We start from the raw sequence: 17,380 nt of genomic DNA, 5'->3' as shown, positions 1-17,380 counted from the left end.
TGTATTAAAAAGAAAGAAGGAATCTTTCTTGTCCTAATAAATAAAAGCAGAATTATCATTATCATCTCCATCACCATTATCAGTCTCACCATTGTCATCCTCATCATTGTCATCATCACCATTGTCACTGTCATCATTGCTGTCATCACCATCATCACCATTGTCATCACCAGCACTATCATCATCATCATCATCATTGTCATCATCATCGTCATCATCATCATCACTGTCACCAGCATCGCCTTCATCATTGCCATCATCGTTGTCATCATCACCATCACCATCGTCGTCATCATCACCAACATCGACATCATCACCACCCTCAGTGCCATCATTATCCACATCCTTGTTATCGACACCAATACCATCACTATCATCAGCAAAAACTACTCGATCTAGTAAGCCAAAGTTCATATTAATGAATCACTTCTCTGGTTGTTTTTAGCTTACATGTTTTTTTAATGGTTATGTATATACAAAGCTAAACATCCTAATAAGAATATGAATAAATTATTTGCAAACATCTGGATATTCATTATTACATAAGTAATCAGGTCTCTGTGGATGAATCATTTTCCATTTATAGCTAGGAGCCTGAGGTGGTTGCACTCATGACCTCCTCTTCATCTGATAGCCACTGTCTGGATCCAAATTCTCATCACCTCTTCCTCCTTGGATGAACACAGACTTCTCCTGGCTTCCCTGCCTACAGGCTCCCAACATTATAGTTAATTGTTTATATGCAATCAGAGTTACTTTTCAAAAATAAAAGTCAGACTTATTGAAATATAACATACCTACAGTAAAGATCACCATGCAGTTCAAAGAATTTTGATAAATGTTTACAGTTTACAATTGTGTAAACATCACTTCCATTAAGATGTAAAACATTTCTACTACCTTAAAGAGTTTCCTTATGCCTTTCTGTATTCAATTCCTTCTCTTAACCCCCAGGTCCTGGCAACTACCCATATGATTTCTGTCTCTAAAAAGGTTTGACTTTTCCAGAATATTATATATTTTAATCAGACAATATGTAATATTTGGGTTGGGTTTGCTTACTTAGCATATTACTTTTGAGATTCACCCGTGTAGCTCCAAGTATCAGACATCCATTCTTTTTTATTGCTGATTAGTAGTCCACTGTATGGATGTGCCAAATGTGTTTATCCATTTGCCACTTGATGGATATTGAGTTTATTTTTAATTTTTGACTATTATTAATTAAGCTGCTTAAAACACTCATATATAGATTCCAAACTATTTTTCAAGGTGCTGTACCATTTTGCATTCCCACCAGCAACACATGAGAGTTATAGTTGTTCAATATACTTGTCAACACTTGCATCCTATTTTTTGTTTGATCATTACAGTCTTTCTCTTGTAATGAGAATGATCTTTCTTTGTAGTTTTAATTTGCCTTCCCCTAATGACTAGTGATACTAAACACATTTTACTGTGCTTATTTACATCTCTTCTTTGGTGAAGTGTCTGTTCCAATCATTTATCTTTTTCTTTTTTGTCTTATCACGTTGTAAGACCGGTCTTTATATATTAAAGAAATATTACAGAAACATATATTATAAAATACTAGGTACAAATATTTTCTCAGATTGTGTTTTGCAAATATTTTCTCTCAGCCTATAACTTGTCTCTTCATTTTCTTTTTTTTCTTTTAATTTTTTAAATGTTTTTATTTTTATTTTTGGAAGAGAGAGACAGCATGATCAGGGGAGGATCAGAGAGAGGGAAATACAGAATCTGAGGACAGGCTCCAGGCTCGGAGCTAGCTGTCAGCACAGAGTCTGATGCGGGGCTCAAACCCACGAACTGTGAGATCATGACCTGAGCCAAAGTCGGACACTTAACCAACTGAGCCACCCAGGAGCCCCATCTCTTCATTTTCTTAAAAGTCTTTTTTAAAGAGCAGAATTTTTAAGTTTTAATGAAATCAAATTTACCAAGATTTTTTTCTTTACTCAAATGTGCTTGTATATTCTATTTAAGAAATCTTTACTTGACCAAAGTTCTCAAAGATTTTCTCCTGTTTTCCTCTAGAGGTTTCATAGTTGTAGGTTTTTCATTTAGTTCTATGATTCGTTTTTGTTGATTTTTCAATATGGTTTAGAGTACTTTTTTTCTATATAGATCTCTAATCATTCCAACGCCATTTGTCTAAAAGAGTCTCCCAACTCCACTGAAATACTGTGCTTGGCACTTTTGTCAAAAATAAAATAATCATTAATATGTAAGTCTATTTCTAAACTCCCTCTCTTCTCCCACTGATTTATGTTACTATTCTCATGCCTATATCACATTGTCTGGATTTCTATAGCTTGAGACTATATAGAAATCATTTTATTCTTTTTTCTTCCTTTTCAAAATTGTTTTAGCTAACTTGGGTTTGGGGCCTTTCATATAAAATTTTTGAATCAACTTGTCAGTCTCTACAAAAAATATCTGCTGGGATTCTTAGTTTAGACTGTGTAGAGTCTATATATAAATTTGGGAAAATTGACATCTTAACAGTGTTGAGTTTTCTGATCTATCAACATAGGGCATCTCTTTAGGTCCTTCATTTATCTCAGTTTTTTTTTATGTTTCCATGTTCAAATTTTGCCCATCGTTATCAGGCTTATCCATAACAATTTCATGGCTTTTGATGTTCCTATTAAAGATTTTTTTTAATTTTCTATTTTGATATTTATCGTTATGACTAGTGAGTTGTTTCCCAAACAATGAAGTATTTATTGACTTAGAGATATTATGATAAGTTTTGAATTTATTCATTCCTTAGTTTATTAACCTTTTTCTTATGTATTGTCAGGCTTGATTCCCAGTTTTATAGATCAGGAAACGAATGTGTGGTGGAGTAAGAATCAGATTCCAGATTAGAAGAATCCTGTCTTTAGGCTGGAAATTCACTAAGCCCTTTAAATTTTTTTAATGTTTATTTACTTATTTATTTATTTTTATTTTTTAGTTTTTTGAGGAGAGAGAGAGAGCACTGGCAGAGGAGGGGCAGAGAGAGAGGGAGACACAGAATCCGAAGCAGGCTCCAGGCTCTGAGCTGTCAGCACAGAGCCGGACACAGAGCTCAAACTCAGGAAACCATGAGATAATGACCTGAGCTGAATGAAGTCAAACACAACAGACTGAGCCACCCAGGCACCTCTAAGCCCTTTAGAAAGGGCTTTTATATTTCACCAAGAGATGCTATAAGTTTCTTTGAAGTACCAGATAACTTTCCCTTTCCTCAGCTTTAGTTGTGTGTCTGTTAAGTGTTAGTCATCACTAACCAATGTTTTCTTTTCTTTGTAGTTGCTGAAATAACAATGGAACTCATTACCTCTGAAGAAGAGCAAACACTAATCGGTACTTAAAAATGCAGCTTTTTTGAGTTTATACTGAAACATTATATCTTCTAATTTATTCAAGTTTACAAGTTATTTCTTATTTCTAGAAATAAGAAAAAAATGGAAATTTAGTAACAAACATTGCTAGGAATCTCCAGTCCCTAGCAGAATCCTTGAGGTAGCTAAATAAAGATGTTTCTGAGAATATGCTCCCAGAACTACAGATCAACAGCATGTTAAGATAAATTGCAAGCACTAACACACGTGGTGCATGCGTGCACAGGCGAGCATGCGCACACACACACAGGTTCTATGGTCCAAAGAATTTAAGAAACATTGCATTAAACAGATTTAACAGGTTCCTTTGCTACAGGGTGTCTAGGAGTCTTTAATAAACAAATAACTATAAACTCCCCACTAGAGGGCACCTGGATAGCTCAGTAGGTTAAGTGTCTACTTGGCTCAGGTCAAGATCTAAGTTCATGACTCAAGCCCCTCATCTCTCTCTCTCTCCCCCTCCCCACTCATGCGTACTCTCTCTGTCTCTCAAAAGTAAATAAACATTAAAAAAAATTTTAATCCCCACTAGAAGTCACAGCAGTCAATGTTCATGAAATATACTCAACCCAAATCCTCTTTTCCTTATGTAGTATCTTTTAGGATGGTTCCTGCATAATATCAGTAAGGAAAATGTAAAATCCAAATATCTGGGATTAATACATATGCTAGTACAATATTCTAATCAAATTAAAATGCAGGGGGCCTGCTTGGCTCAGTCGATGAAGTATGCAACTCTTGATCTCAGGGTTGTGAATTCAAGCCCCACGTTGGGTGTAAAGATTACTTACAAATAAAATATTTTTTAAAAATTAAAATCCCTAGTCCCTCAAGTCCCTGAATGTTTGAATTCAAGGTCGCTGTCCTCTAATATCTGTGCTGCCTGAAATGAGCTCTCCCCACATCTCTTCCACCCGTTTCTCAAAGTAGAGTCCCCTGTCTCCACAAGAAGACTTAATCTGTATATTTGTATTTTTTCTGTTGACATCCCTCATAATTCACCTCATATTACAGTTACTTATACATGGATTCTAACTTCTGAATTTTAAGGCTTTTATTTTTTAAAAACTGTTTACTTATTTATTTTGAGAGAGAGTAAGAGCAGAGTAGCAGCAGAGAGAGAATCCCAAGCAGGCTCCATGCTGTCAGCGCAGAGCCCAATGCAGGGCTTGAACTCATGAACTGTGAGATCATGACCTGGGCCTCAATCAAGAATTCGATGCTTAACTGACTGAACCACCCAGGCGAATTTTAGCCTTTTAAATGCAGCATTCTGACTCAGTTTCTTTGCATTGAATAAGTATTTGTTATGAATGGTGGCACACAGTATTATTAAATTGCAGAGGCTGGTTTTATTGCTTTTAGGTCTCCTTAAGTATGCTGTTCTTAAGTTTATCTTCTGTTTCTTAAAGATTTATTTCTACTGAGCCAAGGATTCAAGGATAAGTTTACCATGAATAGCTAACAGATGACTAAAAAAAATGAAACCATCTTATTTGATGGTGACTTATTTAGATGAATCCAAAGAAAACACAAAGCTCCAGAAGGGTCTTAGAATGAATACTTTGGGCAGTGTGTCTTCTTTCTTCTTTCTGTCCCACTGACTGATGATGACCCAATTTTGTGTTCCTCCTAGCTGATGTCTTCTCAGAGCCCTCACTGACCACAGCCCTCATGGCCTTGACTCCTCCACTTGCAGGTATGGGAAGCAATTCTTGGGAATTAAGGGCTGATGGAAAGCAGGGAAAGAGGCATTCACTCCCTGGAGTGAAAGTGGGAGTCACCCCACTTACAAGTTACGGCACTTAGAGCAATTTTCTTTGCCTTTTTTCACCTTTTCTTTCACCTCAATTTCTTCATCTGTAAAATGGAAACCCATGCCTTACCACATGGGGTTACAAAGGTTAAGAGACAAATGTTTAAGTTAGTGGCTCTCAGAAATTCTGGCACTTCACTCCCAAAAAGCAAATGTCAGTTCCTGTCTCAGTTTCCTTTACACAGTAAAGCCCTAAAGAAAGATTATGGAGCCCAAGGGAGCAAGTTACTGTGAGACTAATTTAGTCTAGACAACAGAGGTCCATTTAGCTATGGTCTACATATGGATCTTTCCTATTTCGTTAGATATATTGACATCTCCTATTTCTATTCTATCCATGGCAGAGGAATAACATATGGATAAAGTGATTAGGAGAACCTAGGAATTTTGAAAATTTCTCAAAAGGAGTTTCATCCTTTGAAAGGGGAGATTTAGTAAAGACTCATTGAAGGGATTTGAAATTGAAGATTATTCTGGCTATTCTTACTGTGTGGGTACATGAGGACTGTGTGATCTTTCATGTTTGTGAACCGGGGACTTGCATGATGACCTAGGGATTCAAAAGGATGAAGGAAACCCTCCAGATATGGGAGGGCCAGTCCCCCAGTCTTTTTTCTCTTTGTGCCTCCCCAGAACCTTGGATGGCCGTGAGGCTGGTGAATGGCACAGGGAGGTGCTCAGGCCGAGTGGAGGTTCTTGTTCAGGGCACATGGGGGACTGTGTGTGATGACCTCTGGGACCTGGTCGAGGCCACAGTCGTGTGCTGCCAGCTGCAGTGTGGTCAGGCCGTGGCGGCACCCACAGGAGCCCACTTCGGGGCAGGCTCTGGGAAGGTCGTGCTGGACGATGTGCAGTGTGCGGGCAGCGAGAGCCACTTGGGGCAGTGTGCGCACAGGGGTGAGGCTGGGCACAACTGTGGACACCTGGAGGATGCCAGCGTCGTGTGCGCAAGTGAGGGACTGTCACCTCCCAGGATGTTACTGCTTTTATGCCCCCTTAAGCATTTTCAACCTGTGTTGAAATTAAGTCATTAAGCACTGTCTTGAATAAGCCCCGTATTGTAAGCCTTATTATAATAAACCATGCGGGTGTCTTTCAATCTTCAGGTACTAATGGTCCTCCAGCTCCCAACCCCACCCCAGGATCTGAAGCTGCTTCCTCAATGTACACACTCACAGGTGGGTCACCTTTGCTTGCTGCCTTTGCTTTTGGCTCTATTTACCCTCTAGAAGATGTCTCCTCAGTCTATACTCTGGTAGAGGCACTTAGAGATGGCAGAGCTATACTTACTGTACAAGGGTTGTAGATAAAAATAAAAGAGGGCATGACATTTTATGAAGTGTGATGCTTATCCATCACCTGTAACTCTCAGAGTGTTCCTTTTCTGTCTGTCCATTGTTATTCCTGGGAAATCCAAAGTGTATTCCACAGGTTCTGGAGTCTATCTAATCAATTTTAAAAGAACCCAACAGGTTAAACGCATTATAAAAAAGCAGATGATCCCCCGAGCATCTGACTATCTATCAGATGCCGGCAGCAGGCCAGGCCTACTCAAAATGGTGCCTATGGAAACTACAGAGACAGAGAAAGCTGCAGAATTCCCAGTGAGTACTGAGGCACCCAGTATGAGCACTATTCTTGCATCCGACCTGTGCTGGGTCTCCATCTCCTCTGACAGTCCCCATGGCACCTGTGGGTTATTACTGATGGTTAAGGCCAGCTCCACCAGAACCATATTGCCAACTAAAAAATGAGACCACAAACCCATTCTCCCCACACTAAATATCCAGTTTGCTGCATTAATTGCCATTTGACATTCTAAACACTGATTTGCCCCAACCGACCCCAGAATGATATGGCAGTAAGATCATTTGGATTGATGTTTTGTAAGGCAACATCAGGAACAAGAGCTGCTCAAAATCTCACACTGCTTAGGTAACACATAGTCTAGGTATATTGGCCAAACACCTAGGGCAAGCCTAAAAAGTCCAATCATTGATACAAATGCCATGTCTCCATGATTGCACACAGCTGGTTGTTTCCTAAAAGAGAAAAAAGAGAGATGGAAACAGAGAGATCCAGAAATGGACTCAGGGGCATTCAGAGAGCTATAGTGTACAAACCATGGGGAAAATTCCAAAATCACATCTTGAAGACTAGATAACTAAGTTTAAAGACAAGGTAAAGTGAGGGCTTCCCTACATAAAACTTTGTGGAGAAACCAGCAGAAGACTCAATGTCATATTTGAGTCTTAATTTTTTAGGATGTTCTCATTGTAAACGTCTTCTTTGCCTATGTGGGGGTTAGGAGGTTCTTGGTCACAAATGATGTCCCTGTTTATACCATTTATAGGTGGTGGACTATCAGCTACCATAGCCACAACAGGCCCTTCTATCCTTCATTCTACACTCATACCAGCAGGTAATGCCTCTCTGTGACTTGCTACATGTTTCCTGAGCATCTGTTCTGTGCCATGCACAGAATTAAGTGCTTTCACAATATTGTCACTCCACAATAACCATAAAGGAAGGTGTAATTTCCAACATTTCATAAATGTATAAACAGAGGCTCAGAAAAAACAGATGAACAAAAGTCACTGTGACGACACTAGAGTCACACAACCATATGTGGTAAAGGTTGGATCACCTAGAACTGCCCAACTACAAGGATCACTGTGGTTGTTTTCACTGTGTTTTTCTTGATGACATGTATCAGTGTTACCTCGCGGGTACTAGAGAATGAAGTGAACAAGAACTAACTGCTCATCCCAAGATGATTTGAGAAAATTATATGGAACGGTTAAATGTTAAGTATATTATTAGGCTGTCTACAACAGAGAATTACTATAATAAAATATATGAAAGACAGTGTTACCTATTAATTTCCATTTTCCTTGCACTGCTCCATTTGAGCAAAAGTTATCTCCTTGGCTATATCTAGGCCTTCTTGTTAGCACATAAGTTAATGCCTCTTTGCCTTTAACTGCAGACCTAACATTTTCAGGGGTACCTGGGTGGCTCAGCTGATTAAGTGTCCAACTCTTGATTACGATTCAGGTCATGGCCTCATGGTTCATGAGATTGAGCCCCACATCGGGCTCTGTGCTGACAGCACAGAGCCTGCTTGGGATTCTCTCTCTCCCTCTCTCTCTGACCCTCCCAACGCTTGTTTGCTCTCTTTCTCTCTCTCAAAATAAATAAATAAACTTTAAACATTAAAAAAAAAGAACTAATATTTCCATAAGCCTTATCTCCTATATGAACATCACCAGGTAATAAACAAACAATTCCTTTAAATATCACCTGGGGATATTTACATCCAGGTCTACTGGGCCACATTGCAATAATAATAAATAGAAAAGCCAATTAATTTAAAGAATCTACAAAGGCTGTTCTTTTTACTGTAGGTGATGAGGATTATGTTAAGAGACAGAATTTCTGAAAATTACCTAGCAATATACCCTAATGTAAGCTCTCTGACCTCAGAGAGCTAGGTCTCCAGTCTTTCTCTTCCTCATACCTCCCCAGGAGCCTCCATGACCGTGAGGCTGCTGAATGGCACAGGGAGGTGCTCAGGCCGAGTGGAGGTTCTTGTCCAGGGCACATGGGGGACCGTGTGTGATGACCTCTGGGACATGGCCGAGGCCATAGTCGTGTGCCGCCAGCTGCAGTGTGGTCAGGCCGTGGCGTCACCCACGGGGGCCCACTTTGGGGCAGGCTCTGGGAAGATCGTGCTGGACGATGTGCAGTGTGCGGGCAGCGAGAGTCACCTGGGGCAGTGTGCACACAAGGGTGAGGCTGGGCACAACTGTGGGCACCTGGAGGATGCCAGCGTTGTGTGCGCAGGTGAGGGGCTATGTTTTTTTTAACACAACATCACTTTGTCTCCTTTCAGGCATTTCTCAATGATTATTTTAATGATTTATATTGTAAATGGCACCCTAGCCCTTAGCACATGTATTTCTTCTGGCCATTAGGTGCTGATGATTCACCAGGACGCACTTCAACCACAGAGCCTGAAACTGCCACCCAATCATACACACTATCAGGTTGGTCCAATCTTTGCATGGTTCCTTTGCTTTGAAGATTTTCCTCCTTGGACCTTTCCTAAGCCAAGTTAGCAGGGTCTTTGCATTGAACAACTTCTGGGGGGCACTACCCTACTAGAATGCGCCGTGAATTCCATCATCATGCAGGTCACCACATGTCATACATGAATGGTGATTCCGGGGTTTGTGCAGCTCACTGGTCCTGCATGGTTGAGTCACTCCAGGGTGGAATAGTTAACAGCCATCCTACATCATATCACATCATACAGAGGGGCACAGAGCCGAAGGGGAATCAGGCTTCTCGTTTCACCACTAGACCTCTTAAATAATTCCTGAACTTACCTAAACAAAACCTGGACGTTGAGAATATTTAGCTGTTTCCAAGGGTTCAGAGGCTCAGTTAATTAAAATAGAATCAGTTGTGATTGAATTAATTTCTACCAAATGATATTTATGGTGATCAAGAACTGCTTATAGATTCACATATCAGTAGATATTTGTATGATCAGTGTGTAGCATCCTTTTAATTTCAGGAATCTGAAAAATACAAACACAAGTGGTTAGAAGAGGACAAGCATGTAAAAATAAATCATTTCCACCTCTGTAGGCATTTGATAGGAGAGCAACAAAGCCTCTTTCCTTAAATAATGATAACATGGATATTGTAATAAAATGGTTGCTAGTAAAATTTCCACTGGCAGTGGCCACACACGCACAAGATCCCCTTCTTCACCTTGACTGGAACTGAGTCTCAGTTGCTTTGCCATTAGGAGTATAACTTCTGGTGTGTATTTGACATAAGAAGACTGATTGTACATTGTACCTAGTACAATGAACCATGTGACCAACTAAAAAATTAAATCAATTATTTGATTTTTTTCTTTTTCTATTACAATTCATTTTAAATAACCACTTTGATGGTATAACTGCTTGTAGATAGTCTAGTCCCAAATTATTTAAATAGATCAAAATAATTAAATGACTAGTCAATCACTTACATATACAAAATAACATTATGAAAAGTCTCAAGCTCACTGACAAATGTAAAATTAATATCGTGAACCCCTGAGTATCCAATACTGAGTTTTATCAAATCCTAATATTTTACTCTAAGTGTCTGATCATCTTTTTAAAAAGATGTTTGAGATCTTTTTTAAAAGAAAACAATACAACACACTTTAAAAAGAACGTACATTGCGATCAAGTGGGACTTTTCCCTAGGTTGCAAGGGTAGTTCAACATATACAAATCAATAAATGTGATATACCACACTAACACAATTAAAGATTTTTTAAAATGGGTGAAATCGGGGAAGGGGTTTAAGAGTTCACTTATCATGATGAGCACTGAGTAATGTATAGAATTGTTGAATTACTATATTGTACACTTGAAACTGATCTATCACTGTATGTTAGTTATACCAGAATCACACTTTTTAAAAACAATTAAATACATAATTAAAAAATAAATCAGATAATTACACATAATCATCTCAATAGATGCAGAAAATGCATTTGACAAAATTTAACACCATTTCATGATGAAAATACTTAACAACGTAGGGGTAGAAGGGATGTACCTCAAAATAATAAAGGCTGTATATGACAAGACCACAGCTAACATCATACACAATGGTAAAATTTGAAAGCTTTTCCTTAAAGATCAGAATAAAAGACAAGGATGTTCACCCTTGCCACTTCTATTCAATATATTACTGGAATTCCTAGGCAGAGCAATTAGGCAAGGAAAAGAAATAACAGAAATTCAAATTGGAAAGGAAAATGTTAAATTATCTTTGTTTCCAGATGACCTGATCTTACATATAGAAAACCCTAAGCACTCCAGAGAGAAAAAAATGTTAAAACTAAAAAATGAATTCAGAAAATTTATAAGATGCAGAATCAACATACAGAAATCAATTGTGTTTCTCTACACTAACAATGAACCATCCAAAAAGAGAATTAGGAAGAAAATTCCATTTACAGTATCATCAATGAAAATAAAATTACTTAGGCATAAACTTAACCAAAGAAGTAAAAGATTTGCAACTGAAAACTATAAAACATTGATGAAAGATATTAAAGGAAATACAAATAAATGTAAAGACATCCCATGTTCATGGATTGGAAAATGTAATATTGTTAAAATGGCCATACTGCCCAAAGAGATCTATAGATTCAAAGTTATTTCCATCAAAATTCCAATGGCAATTTTTAAAGAAGTAGAAAAAACTATCCTAATATTCATATGAAACTACAAAAGACTCAGAATAGCCAAAGTGATCTTGAGGAAGGACAAAGTTAGAAGCGTTGTACTCCTTGATTTCAGAATGTATTATAAACCTACCCTATCGTACTGGCATAAAGATAGGCATATAGACCAATGGAACAGAATAGAGAACCCAGAAATAAACCTACTCAACAGATCTTTGACAAGGGTACTAAGAATACACAATAGAGAAAGGAAGGTCTCTTCAACAAATAATAATATTGGGAAAACTGAATATCCATGTGCAAAAAAAAAAAAAAAGAAATTGGCCTCCTGCCTTGTACCATACACAAAAATTAGCTCATAATAGATTAAAGACTTAAACATAACTCCTGAAATTCCCAGGAGAAAACATAGGGGAAAGTCTTTTTCACACCAGTCTTGGCAATAAATTCTTTGATATGATACCCAAAACATAGGCAACAAAACCAAAAAAAGGTAAGTGGGACTGTATCAATATGAAAAGCTTCTGCATAGCAGAAATAACAATCAACAGAATTAAAAGGCAACCTATGGAATGGGAGAAGATATTTGCAAATCATATATCTGTTAAGGGGTTAATTTCCAAAATCTATATAGAACTCCTAAAACTTAATAGCAAAAAAATCAAATAACCACATTAAAAAATGCAAAAGACTTGAACTGACATTTCTCCAAAGAGAATATAAAAATGTCCAACAGGTATATGAAAAGATGCTCAATACCATTAATCATTAGGGAAATGCAGGTCAAAACTACAATGGGATATCACCTCACAACTGTTAAGATGGTTACTATTTTTAAAAAGAGAAATAACACGAATGGTGAGGTTGTAGAGAAATTGGAACCTTTGCACGCTGTTCATAGACCTGTAAAATGGTTTTGCTGCTATAGAAACTATTTCAAAGATTCCTTAAAAATTAAAAATAAAACTACCATATGATACAGCAATCCTATTCCTGGTTAATACACCCAAAAGAATTGACATCAAGATCTCAGAGACATTTGCATTCCCATGTTCATTGAAGCACCATTCACAATTGCTAAGAGATGGGGAAAAAAAAAAACACATGTCTAACAACAGATGATTGGATAAAGACCATGTGGTACATACATAAAGTGAATATCATTCAGCCTTTAAAAAAGAAGGAAATTCTGCCATTTGCAACAATATAGATGAATCCAGAGGACATAATGCTAAGCAAAATAAGCCAATCACAGAAGGATAAATACTGCACAATTTTACTTATATGAGGCATTTCAAATATTCAAACTCGCAGAAGCAGAGAATAGAATGGTGGTTGTCAGGGGTTCAGGAGAGGGGGAAATGGAGAGTTCAATGGTATGAAGTCTCAGTTATGTTGATGAATAAATGCTAGAGCTTGCCATACAACACAGTGTAAGCAGTTAACAATATGGTATTGTGCACTTGAAAATTTGAGCAGTGCCTGGGTGGCTCAGTCGGTTAAGCATCCAACTTTGGCTTGGGTCATGATCTCACCGTTCCTGAGTTCGAGCCCCGCGTTGGGCTCTGTGCTGACAGCTCAGGGCCTGGAGCCTGTTTCAGATTCTATGTCTCCCTCTATATCTCTGTCCCTCCCCCACTTGTGCTCTTTCTCTCTCCCTCTCTCTCTGTCTCTCAAAAAGAAACATCAGAAAACTTTTTTTAATTTGTTAAGAGGATGCATACCATGCTAAGTGTTTACAGCAAAAAAAAAAAAAAAAAAAAAAAAGGAGGGAAAAAAACACAAATTCCGGGAGGTGCTGGATATGTCTATTACCACGACTATGGTGATAGCTTCACAAGTGTTTGTATGTGTTTGAACCCAACAAGCTGTACACATTAAATATGGGCAGCTCTCTGAATAGCAACAAGGCCTTGATAAAGCTGTTTTAGAAAGGAAGCAGAAGAGAAGGATCTGGCTGGCTCAGTCAGTAGAGCACAAGACCCTTGTCCTCAAGGTTGTAAGTTCAAGCCCTGTGCTGGGGGTAGAGCCCACTTTTTAAAATAAATAAATAACTTTTTAAAAAGAAGCAAAACAGTACTTTATTGCCATTTTATGAGTCGATAAGATGAAAACGGGGCTGCCTTCATGCCCTATGGGAGCCTCACACGGTTTAGGCTACTCGGAGCCCAGACAAAGCCACCAAAAATCGAAATGACAAACGTTCAGCGGTGTACTTGACTGCATGTCTGTGACAGAACACATCTGGATTGCTCCTCAAAGAAACTGAGGGAAAAAATCTACCATTGGTTCTATGGACACTTCGAGAACTGGAGTGTGCTAGGCAAGGGGGTTCCATCCATGGGTGAGCATTTCATCCCACAGTGGGGTCTGATACCCACCCTGGGTGAGCATGGCAGGGAAGGCAGTTGGAGCATGGACCCAGACCATAACAGGACAGACTTGTGCCTAGCCATCTATTTGGGCCTATCAGAAGCCCACCCTCCCCATGTGGGGAGGTGGCATCTGGCAGTGAACAAGGCCTCTCTTTGCTTTACACACACAGGTGACGTGTTAACAGCAGCCGTGCCCACCACAGAGCCTGTGGCACTTGTCGCGACGACCAATCCAGCAGGTAGGTTGTTATTTGTTTTGTGGGGAATAGGGAGGAGGGCGCTGTGTGCAGGGGACTAGCCTGGCCCCTTCCTGGGCCTGACGCCATGCTCGGGGCTGATCACAGCCTGGAGAGGACCCCTGGCTGTGTAAGAGCAGAGTCAGGAGGCCGCATTTATATCTGACTGTGACCTTCAAGCTGGCTTAGTGTTCAAATCTTTATCTTTCTTTCTTTCTTTTCTTTTTTTTTATTTTTTTATTTTTTTTTACAAATAATTTATTGTCAAATTAGTTTCTACATAACACTCAGTGCTCATCCCCAAAGTGCCCTCCTTCATGCCCATCCCCCCCTCCCCCCCACATCCATCAGTCCTCAGTTTTTGTCAGCATTCAAGAGTCTCTCATGGTTGCCCCTCTCCCTTTCCCCCCCCATTTCCCCCCTTCTTCTCCCCCTTGTTCCTCCATTAAGTTCCTCCTAATCCTCCTATACGTTCAAACATATGATATTTGTCCTTCTCTGCCTGACTTATTTCGCTAAGCATAACACCCTCAAGGTCCATCATTATTTCTAAGAAAAAACTTTCTTTGGTTATGTTATTAGGATATATCGGCATTTCCTAAAATGTGTTGTGTGGAGTCTAAATTCTGCAAGGCAGTAACCCTGACACACACAAACCGGGGTAATGTTTCTGAATCTCAGAAACTTCAGTTGAACTAATGGGACAAGTTTTTGCTTTTGTTGTAGTTTTACTTCAGGACATCTAAGGGACTTAACTCTGTCAATGAGCATAGATTCCCAAAAAATGTTAAGTATTGACCATTTCCTCAAATTATCTGACCAGGGAATATTTTAATTTCCCAGGAAACAGCTCTTAAGAATAGTATTTGGCCTAATATGTATTGGGGAAAGGTGGAATTCTAAATTATTGACTTCCTACATGTGTTACTATGAATAATTCTAAACAAATTTGCCTTTGGACTATTTTTTTAATGTTTTTTATTTATTTCTAGGAGAGAGAGAGAGAGAGAGAGACAGTGTGAGCGAGGGAGGGTCAGAGAGAGAGGGAGACACAGACTCTGAAACAGGCTCCAGGCTCTGAGCTGGCAGTCAGCACAGAGCCCGAGGCGGGGCTCAAACCCATGAACCGTGAGATCATGACCTAAGCAAAAGTCGGACGCTTAACCGACTAAGCCACCCAGGCGCCCCGCCTTTGGACTATTAAAACCGAGACTCATTTGTAGAATAGGTCTGGTTCTCATCTTGTTTATGTTGTGGTATGATGGCTCTTTTCTCCTTCCCTCTTTCCTCCCTGCCTCTCTCCCTTCCCTTTTCCTTCCTTCCCTTTCCCTCTTTCTGCTTCCTTCCTTCCTTCCCTCCTTCCCTTTCTTTCCTTCCCTTTTCCTCCTTCCCTTTCCTTCCCTCCTTTTCCTTTCTTCCTTCCTTCCTTCTTTCTTTCCTTCCTTCCTCCTTCTTCCTTCCCACCTTCCTTTCCTCCTTCCTTCTTTCCTTCCTTTTCTTTCAATCCTTTCCTCCTTCCTTTCTTCTTTCCTTCCTCCCTTCCTTCCTTCCATCAACGTGCTCTACACTTGTGCATTAATGATTACACAGCGCTAACAGACTTACTGTCAGGCAGTCTTCCTTCTCCAACTTCACCCACTCCCTTAGTTCTGTACCCACAAAATATGAATCTGATACTTCTGGGAGTTCTCTCTAGTTTTTGTTTGGTTTTCTACTAAATAAATCTCACTAAGATTTCTTGCATGGGCTATGGAACCAGAATTTCTAATTTCAAATACTGGTTTCTCAGAATTGTGTGATCTTGGGCACATTACTCAACTGCTTTGTGCCTTAATTTCCTCACCTACAGTATAGGTATTATAATAATAGAATATATTTGTCTATAATACATCCATGACAGTGTATATACATGTATACACACTATTATTTATATATACACATCTACACACACACATAGATACACAGATATGGTTGGAAGGCTTAACTGTGGAGGTTAAAGATGCTGAAAACATCATTTACCTTAGTGCTAGATCCCAAGAAGTCTATATAAATGTTAACTCTATAATAACTATCGTCATCATTGTTGTCATCAAATATTTGCTTTTTGCTGAAGAGAACTGATCTTGAGAAACTTAAACACACTGAGAAGTGTGTTTAAATGTTTGACTTTCAAATGTCAGCATCTGCATAAGGACTGGCCTTTCTCCCAGGGTGGTGGCCAGATTCGAGGAGTCAGTCCCCTGAGGAAATAGAGCACAAGTGCAATGCACTTCCCTCACCCTGACTCGTGCCACACTCCATTGATCAAGAAAGTCACAAAGGCCCACCCAGATTCGAAGGGATGATGCAGAGACTCTTCCTTCAGACATGAGACTGTCAAGGTTCCAGAAGGCTCAAGGAACTGGAGATATTTTATAGACATCTTTAGAAAATACAATTAACCCTGATCACCTTCTTTGCCAGCACCTCACTCCTACATCGGTTGGCATGTTGTTCCTCCAAATACATCATCCGCGAGGTTTCTCTGGTCTCTAGTTTCTAAAAGAACGTGTGGAAATTTTCCATCAGTTCTTACTATTCTTCCAACTTTCTCTGTCCTTGCAGGTTATATTTTAAGGCCTTTCACATGCTGTGGAAGGAGAGGAAATTAGTTTATTTAATCAAATCATGTTGCATTTGAAGACCCCACAGATTTCCCTCCAATGTGAACTTTCCCCTCCTTTCACTCTGTCTGGAATGAACCTCCTTCCTTCATGATCAACCTGCAGAAATTATCTTCCTGTTTCAAAGCCAGCCTTCCATAAACTCATCTCCCAAAGTAGATGAAATGTTTGTCACCAATAGTGTTGTTAGACTCCTAGAGGTATTCCTCTTATTTGCCCTGATAGTGCAAAGTGTGTGGTCTCTCCATTCTGTCGCTGATTATACCCTGAGGGGTGAACTCTATCAACTTTTGCACCTATTAGGCATTCAGTGAACATTCTATGGTTAAAAATACCACTATGCTGGTGCAAAGAAATGTCTTTAGTACTGGAATAGCGTTCTGCAATCTCCAGATTACACCATACTGGACAACTGCCGTAGAAATACTCTGGTCAGCTGTCCACAAAGGCATGGCCATTGCATCCAGGTGGCCCTCAAGTCAAGGATTCCCTGAAGTTCTTTGGCTGTTGGTGAGATGGGGAGACATATGTAACACTGAGAACCAAGGACCTCTGCCTTTCTGCCTCTAGAAGTCAGATGTTGCTGCTCCCTAGGGTCTCTGGCACTTCCAGGAA

General features: G+C 39.4%; 1 protein-coding gene across 1 annotated transcript; it reads left to right on the top strand.

Moving 5' to 3' along the window:
- The first annotated feature begins 2,712 nt into the window (after positions 1 to 2,712).
- On the top strand, positions 2,713 to 14,848 carry LOC120235554 (putative DMBT1-like protein). The gene is given in 8 exon segments (XM_039237952.1): positions 2,713 to 2,719; positions 3,322 to 3,375; positions 5,050 to 5,112; positions 5,863 to 6,180; positions 8,683 to 9,075; positions 11,677 to 11,715; positions 14,037 to 14,105; positions 14,829 to 14,848. Coding segments are annotated over 8 exon segments (963 nt in total).
- The last annotated feature ends 2,532 nt before the right edge of the window (positions 14,849 to 17,380 follow it).

Source organism: Hyaena hyaena, unplaced genomic scaffold (genome assembly GCF_003009895.1).
Source record: "Hyaena hyaena isolate Hyena2069 unplaced genomic scaffold, ASM300989v1 scaffold_129, whole genome shotgun sequence".
NCBI classification, from domain to species: domain Eukaryota; kingdom Metazoa; phylum Chordata; class Mammalia; order Carnivora; family Hyaenidae; genus Hyaena; species Hyaena hyaena.
Note: the sequence above shows the minus strand (reverse complement) of the source record. Positions and strands in the feature narration are given on the sequence as shown.